Genomic DNA, 8,616 nt, shown 5'->3' with positions numbered 1-8,616 from the left:
TTCACTTAAATAGTCACTTGCTCTGAAGTTTGATTTCTTCCTAGAAAATATTTAAGCAGAATCGGTAAGGCAGTCTGTAGGTATGGAAATAAACCTATAGCCTGTGAAACAATTTTAAGAGTTCTTAAATAGCCAATGTTTTATATTTTCTGTAGCAGTCTTGCACTTATTTAGTAAGTCTTATACTTAGTGTTCTTACATCTGAATTACATGGCAGACTTGCGTAAAAACAGCATTAGTAGACACAAATTCACCTTATATACAATATTGTAAATCAGAAAATCCACTTTTATCTTGGCAAGAGAGGAAGTATTGGATTAGCGTGTAATCTAGAATGTCCTCAAAACATCAGTCTGTCTGACTATATTTTTGGAACTCAAAAAGCAGGATCATGTTTATTTAGGATATGCAAGGTAGTTTTACTATGACTCAAATGGAATTAAATATAATAACAAAAACAAGAATTAAAAACTCACTAATTTGAAGTTTTCTTCTTGTGAAAGGTTAGAATTGGGACTTAACTCTTTGAAACACATTTTTAAAGAAGTAAATTACTAGGATCATAAAAGTTTGAGCTGTGCATTTTTATTGAATTTACTTTTAAAAAATAGCTAGTTACAAAAGAAGAAAAGTTGTTTTCCAGAAAAACAAATCTAGTATAAAAATGCAAATTTGTTATAGGATGCTTCATTAATCTTTACATCTCACCTTTAAAACAGAAATTCCAGGAAACAAAAGAATGAATAATTTAGGTAGCTGATGTTCCATATCATGTCTCCTCACTGATTAATAGATCTTTTTTAAAACAAAGGATCATTTTTCACTAATTTTACTTGAGCTGCTTAGAGCAGAAATGATTAATTATACCTTTTCTTATTTTCATATTCTCTTGATCCCTGCCCACTTTTTTCTGGAATAACAGAGTTCATTAAGTTATTTCTAGGTAAGACAGAACAAAACATTTATGAAAAACAGCTCCAGAAGTAGGTTTTGTGTAGAAGCTTTTCCTTTTGCAAGCTGATCTTCAGTTATAGATTAAAAACTATTATGAGAATTTAGGAATTGACAAATAATTTTAAGCAAAAAATTATGTATACATTGGCCAAAAAAAGAAAAGTAAATCTGAATTTTAGTAGCAGACTTCAAAGTAATTCTATCATATTTAGTATCATTTAACATTCATATATATTAATCATTGAAGATTTATTTGTAGTACATACACATTTTTAAAATCTATTTATTAAATTTTCCTTTCCTCGCAATAGCCTCTAAATTTGCAGGTCCTCCCCACACTGTTCCTAAAAGATCTCTCTCATTCTGTAATGCCTCCTCTAAATACAGCTCTCTGCCTGAACAAACAGATTTTTTCAAAGCTCTAATGACTTCTGGTGGCCCATTGACAAATTGCATTAGCCACTCTCGTGCTTCTTCTAGAGATTTAGTTTCATCTGAAAACTGCAAGACCTCTTCCACCATTCCTATGTTTAAAGCTTTTTCTGAATTCAGTTTGAGGGCCCCACTTAACACTTTGAGAGCTTGTCTGCTGCCAATGATTTCAACCAGCCGGCTGGCCCCTCCCCAGCTTGGAATTATGCCCATCTCCTTGTGGACAAATCTGATCTCACTTTCTGGAGTCATTAACCTGCAAAAGCAAAAAAGGATAAAATATAACTACATATATGTACTATAATCATGTATTACCTCTTCATAATGTGACATGAAGTCACTGTTCTTTTTAGGTAGATACATAATATTAAAAACTGAATATTAGAAAGATGAGGTTATTCCATTTAAAATTTTTAATATGTTTACTTGTTTTAACATGTGCTTGCTTATTCTTAACTTTGCAAATTTATGTTTATTTCTAAAAGCCCAATTTTTTTTTTCTAAAGTGAGTAGAGTTCTAATGAAAAAACCCGGAACAGGTGAAAGTATGGGCATTGGTATGTTTGTATACACACACACACACACACACACACACACACACACACACAAAATACATAGTAAATTAGGGTTTTCAAAGTCCTCAGGAAAAAAATAATAAATTTCATCTTATAGTCCAATATCTGGCAAATATTTACTGAGCACTGCCAATGTCAGGTAGTGTTTAGATGCTTGAAGACTATAACAAAATAAAATTTTGTGCTTGGAGAGAGAGGCACCACACAATCTGTAGTGATAAGTGCTATAAAGAAAACAAAGTGGGGCAAGGAATTAGTGAATGAGAATACATATGTTCTCAATCTTTAGAGAAGTGTAAAAATTGTCCAAGAAGCAGCAATTCCAAATGCAAAAGTCTTCAACTAGGACTGCTCTGTATCTCTGAGGATGGGGCCAGTGTAACTAGAATAGAGGAAGCAAAGAGTAACACAGAACAAAATCAGAGGAGCAGACTTACAAACCTCCATAATGAGCTCAGACTTCATTTTTTTAAAAATTATTTTTTAGTTATAGTTGGACACAATACCCTTATTTTATTTATTTTTACATGGTGCTAAGGATCAAACCCAAGGCCTTGCACATGCTAGGCAAGTGCTCTACTGCTGAGCCATAACTGCAGCCCCAGACTTCATTCTTTAATTGTGAAATTTCTTAAAGGGATTTTGACAAATTAGCATCTCACATTTTGTAAGGGTTGTTCTGGTTGCTGTACAGACTAAAATTAGCATTTAATATCACATACCAGTTGTTTAAGAACGCTTATGTTAATCCTTCAGAACAACCATATGAGGTATGGAAATATCCTCATTATAGATGAAGAAATCCAGGGAACAAAAGTTAAATAGCTCTGCTATTGCAAAGCTAGGACTTAAACCTGGAGAGTATGTGTTGTATGTACTCTTTTAACTTTGTGGCACAGGGATACCAGTAAAAACATCAGTAGTCACCTGGGTTAGACTGATAGCAGTGATTTCCTATACCAGGGGTTCTTTTTCCCCAAATTGTGGGATTTTTATGAGTATGACCATTGATTAATAAGCAACAAAAGGAACGACAAAAGGAGTTAGTTTAAAAAAATGGTGGTCATAGCAAAAGGCTTCATATTTGCCTAGGAACATTTTATAATATTAAGAGACTGAGTAAACCTATATAGTTAGGAAAATACCAAATGAGTTTTTGATTGCATGCTTTCACTATGTTAAAATGTCATTCTGACTAAATGTCATATCAAAATTTTAACTTTTTAAGAAAAATGATTGCTTTCAAACTAATTACAAAAAGAAGACCTTATATCTTGCTTTCCAAAACGTTAAATGTTCAAATACCAGGTGATTTAGTTCTCTTAGCACAAAGAACAACAATCTTGAGGTTTTCGACACTTTCTAGGAGAAATACTCCAGAAGAGAGAGATCTATGAAAATAGTTTTGGGGCTGGGGCTGTAGCTCAGTGGTAGAGCACTTGCATCACATGTGTGAGGCACTGGGTTTGATCTTCAGTACCACATGAAAGTAAATAAGTGAATAAATATATTGTGTCCATCTACAACTAAAAAAATATTAAAAATAAAAAGAAAATAGTTTTGATAAATCATTTTTAAATGGGGCAGAAGAAATAACAGGACTCATTAAGAATCTGAATGTAGCCATAAATTGTTAAGAGGAGTACTGACATCACAAACTGTCAAAAATTTAAGGACTCAAATCATAGAAATAATAATGTCTGACAGCCTTGCAGATAGAATATTGTTAATATTTAGCTCAGTCCTATGAAGCTTTTCACAGAATGAATTATGTCACTATTCCAATTAAATTGTGGAATTCACACTGATGTTGGTTCAGAACTATGCCTACAATGGAGTAAAGGACTGTGTTAGGAACCTTAGGTGAATATAAATATTGGTTATTGTGCTATGCAGGGTAGCTCAGTAATAGAGTGCTTGCCTAGCACTTTGGGTTCCATCCTCAGTTCTGGGGGAAAAAATTGGTTAACGTCCTAGGTGTTGGTATAATATATATGGTTTATACAACAAAACTTATTACCAACTTAAAACACATTTTAAAAATTCTTTGCTTCTAAAGAAGACTCTTCATTATGATCTTCATACCATGTTCTTTCTCCTTTGTTCTATTTTACAAGATAAAATGCCTTTTTAAATACTATTTCATGATTGTAACAAATCCTGAGGTAATCTTTATAAAATTATTTGTTGTGATCAAACTGACATCTATTCTTTAGGGTGTACTTTTGTATTGATACACAGTAAATAAGTATGATAAATCACTGGTGACAGAAGAACATAGTTGTTTAACAAGGAGAGATATACAGAACATTTAGAGGGTAACCTTTCATAGCACTTTTTTTATTATTATTGGTTGTTCAAAACATTACAAAGCTCTTGACATATCATATTTCATACATTTGATTCAAGAGGGTTATGAACTCCCATTTTAACCCCGTATACAGATTGCAGAATCACATGGGTTACACATCCACTTTTTTACATAATGCCATACTAGTGTCTGTTGTATTCTGCTGCCTTTCCTATCCTCTACTATCCCCCATCCCCTCCCCTCCCCTCCCATCTTCTCTCTCTACCCCATCTACTGTAATTCATTTCTCTCCCTTGTTTTTTTCCTTTCCCCTCACTTCCTCTTATATGTAATTTTGTATAACAATGAGGGTCTCCTTCTATTTCCATGCAATTTCCCTTCTCTCTCCCTTTCCCTTCCACCTCTTGTCCTTGTTTAATGTTAATCTTCTTCTCATGCTCTTCCTCCCTGCTCTGTTCTTAGTTGCTCTCCTTATATCAAAGAAGACATTTGGCATTTGTTTTTTAGGGATTATGCTAGCTTCACTTAGCATAATCTGCTCTAATGCCATCCATTTCCCTCAAATGCCATGATTTTGTCATTTTTTAGTGCTGAGTAATACTCCATTGTGTATAAATGCCACATTTTTTTTTATCCATTCATCTACTGAAGGGCATCTAGGTTGGTTCCACAATCTAGCTACTGTGAATTGTGCTGCTATGAACATCGATGTAGCAGTATCCCCATAGTACGCTCTTTTAAGGACTTCAGGGAATTGACCTAAATATTATAATCTGTAACATTTTAAATGTAGAAAACCTAATTTAAGAAAATATGATATCATCAGCAAGATACATGTACAAACAGAAACTGTTCATTCATCTTACAAGAGTATAGATTAATTCTAGGGTTTCATGTAGTTTTACCTGTAATATAATTTATTGCAAGAGATAATCTATCAATTCATGTTAAAGATAGAACACAGCTTTTGTAATTCTATAGACTTACTACAGACTCAATTTATAAGATCATATTAAAGCCCCTTATTTGTATAAGAAAAGGAAATATAAGTGTCTTTAGGTTGTTCATTATGTAAGCTTCCTGGCAATGTTTAAAATTTCCTCTGATATCCTGGGAGAGAAGAGATGAAGTTAATCAAATGTGGATGTTTCTTGTTACTGGCTGGATAGAAGCGTGTTATATGAGAAACTGTGTATAACTAGAGAAAGACTTATTAATGTTTGGCTGGTGATAGATAGAAGGTTGAAGTTGATACCTGGAAAACCATTCAGTGTGCTACTTACTACTTTCTAATAAATTAATTCTACATTTCAGGGTTACCAAATGTAGTCAGGAAAAACAATTTCAAAAAGAACTCATCAAATTTTACTAAAATAGGAAGTTTTTAGTAAAAGTTATACAAGAAAATAGTTTATAAAAATGTTCGGTGTTGATGAAAGGCAGTGAACTTGGTGATGAGGATAGAAATGCATATTGAATTGGGACATTATTCAACTATGCTGTGAAGTGCATAGACTATATAGCCAGTCTGCTTGGCTTGGAATCCTAGTCTGGCTACTAGACTGGCTGCATACCATACCTCATAAATTATAACAAAGTAAAAGGACACAAAATGAAATAACATAAGTAACCAAATAAATACTTTAAAGTTTTTAAATAAAGCATTGACACTATAAAATTAACTAGCAATGGGATATCATAAATTTAAAGGTTTTAATCACTAATTTAAATGGTCCAAGGCTAGAAACTGCTAGTCCTTTTACATTGCATATTAAGAGTCAAAGACAACAAGGCAAACTGCTGATTTGGAGAAAATATGGTATAGAAAACCACATAATTAGCATCTCTGACAACAAGCAATACTTTAAAATCATGTTTGAACATAAATACTTATTTGTTTGCACACATACTTTCCTGGAACCTTCTTCCCTTTTACTTTCTATTTGTCACCCATCATGAGACAAATTATACAAAAGAGAAGGAAAGAAACTAAAGATTCCCCCTAAAATCTCAACTTTTTCATTCCCAACCCTCTGATGACTGGCCTCATGAGGCTCCCTTCATTAACACAATGGTATAGGCTGAAAGAAGGGAAATTTACAAGGATTATATTCATTATAAGAAAGGATCTGCTCAAATAAACACTGATTTAATGCTGGTGTTAGTATAAATTGGTAGGATCTTTCCTAGAGGACAAGTTGGCAATACATATCAAAAGCGTTGAATATTCTCTTAGTCTTTAAGTACTTGTACTACTTATAGAATTTACTTTCAGGAAATAATCTTCAGATGGATAAGACCTTATGCATAGTTATCACGGCATTAAAAGCATTACAGAAAAATTGGAATTGGAACAAAACAAAATCTGTCAATAGATACAATTACAAGTGGAAATCTAGCACATGATAAGGTGTGTCTGAAATCACTAAAACACAGAAGTCCTTTTGCCAGTGTCTTGGCTGGGCACAAGATCACGAGCCACTCACACACCTTGTAGATTCAAACAGCAATTCTTTATTCCCGAACTCACACCGGCCTCTACACATGTTCTGGGGAAATCCGCGTTCTGCCCACACCATTCACATCCCAAAAACTTTCTCAATTCCACAGAGAACTCAAGGGGGAACTCAGGCAGCAGGAACGCCCTATTCCCAGCAGCAATAATCTTCAACCTCCAACTTCCCTAACCCTGGATTATCTTAAACCGGGAACGCCCTAAACCCAAATTGTCTTAAACCCGGATACTTCCTAAAACCTGCAGGATACACCCTAATCCTGGATCCACCCTGGTCCTTGAGCAGGGTCACCTGTCTCAAAGACACATGCAATGTCCAAGGCAAGTCCATTTAACATGGGGTACGCTGGCAAGGAAATTTTGATGCGTCATTCCTACTTGGCAATGGCCCTCAGCATTCTTTCAAAATAGTGTTGCAGAAAAACAGACATTTGGCAAAAAAAACAGATAAAATAAGTCCATTATTTACATCATTCATAAAAATAAGCTAAAAATAGGTTATAGATTAAGCCATAAAATTACTCAAAGAGTAGAATAAAACATAAGTGAATTCTCTATAACTTGGGAAAGAGGCAGGGCTTTTTATCGCATAAAATTCAGATGCAATAAAAAAAAGATTGATGGACATGACTACATTTAAAAAAAAGGCTTGCATTGCAAAAACAATAAGCAGACTCAGAAGACTTATGGCAAGGTAGGCAAATATTTTTTAAATGTATCACAGATGACAAATATCACTAAAGGTTGCAAAACATAAAAATTAAGGGTAAAAGATCAAATATTCTACACAGAAATAAGCAAAATATGAGTAGGTAATTCACAAAGATTTAAAAAATGGTTTTTAGACACATGAAAATAAGATCAACTGTACTTAGAGAAATGCATATAAAACTGCTGAAATTTTATTCCTCATCCATCCCATTGGCAAAATTCAAAGGTTTAACAGTAGGCTCTGTTGTCAAGGCTAATGAAACACGCTAAAGGGAATGCAAGGCTGGTCTATTTCCTATGAAAGAGAAATTGTAATAACAATATTCATTAATTTGTTACTATTCATTTAACCTTTGATTGGGCAATCATTTCTAGAATTTTCTTATGAGACACCATTAATAATACCAAATTACACAGCTTTTTTACTACAAACTTTATATATTCAAGAGAGAAAATTCAATAAACAAGGATGGAAAGGAAAAAACTAAATGCGGAGCCTACAGAAAGGAAGAAAATCTTTGCCAGCTGCTCCAGCTGCTCATATTCAGAAAATATAAAGAACTCAAAAAACTTAACATCAGAAAAACAAATAACCCAATCAATAAATGGGCAAAAGAAGTAAACAGGCATTTCTCATAAGAAATATAATAACCAACAAATACAGGAAAAATATTCCGTATCCCTGGCACTCAGGGAAATCTGTCATAATGGGAGTATAATGATGAGCAACTAGATTCTGGGCAACAAGAAATGCTTTTTGGGGGAAAGGGTAAACAGGGATTGATTCCATGGGTACTTTACTACTGAGCTACATCCCTGATCCTTTTGTTATTTTGAAACAGGGTCTGGCTAAGTTGTCCAGGCTGCCCTTGAACTTGCAATCCTTCTGCCTCAGCCTCCCAAGTAACTGGTCTTACAGGCATGTGCCCCTGGGCCCAGCAGGAATGCCTTTTTCTCCTTCCTCTTCTTCTTCTTCTTTTTTTTTTTAAAAAACACAACTTGTGCCTTTATTGTTCTTACCAGTCTTCTACTTTCAAGTCATCTTGTTTTAATTTTTCAGTTGAGAAATGCCAATTTTTAATGCAGAAGATAGCCTTTTGGTTTTTAAAATGCTTTTA

At 33.9% G+C, this 8,616-nt stretch overlaps 1 protein-coding gene across 3 annotated transcripts in view; it reads right to left on the bottom strand.

Annotated features, from left to right (window-relative positions):
- Positions 1-569: 569 nt before the first annotated feature.
- Echdc1 (ethylmalonyl-CoA decarboxylase 1) overlaps positions 570-8,616 on the bottom strand; it is a 44,921-nt gene continuing 36,874 nt past the window's right edge. For all 3 annotated transcript variants that reach the window (XM_013362899.3, XM_013362898.4, XM_005335369.5), the window contains exon 6: positions 570-1,642. In XM_013362899.3, coding sequence (XP_013218353.1) covers positions 1,234-1,642 — 409 coding nt within the window. In that variant the 3' untranslated portion in view covers positions 570-1,233. The remainder of the gene's footprint in view (positions 1,643-8,616) is intronic.

Source organism: Ictidomys tridecemlineatus, chromosome 8 (genome assembly GCF_052094955.1).
Source record: "Ictidomys tridecemlineatus isolate mIctTri1 chromosome 8, mIctTri1.hap1, whole genome shotgun sequence".
Lineage (NCBI taxonomy): Eukaryota > Metazoa > Chordata > Mammalia > Rodentia > Sciuridae > Ictidomys > Ictidomys tridecemlineatus.
Note: the sequence above shows the minus strand (reverse complement) of the source record. Positions and strands in the feature narration are given on the sequence as shown.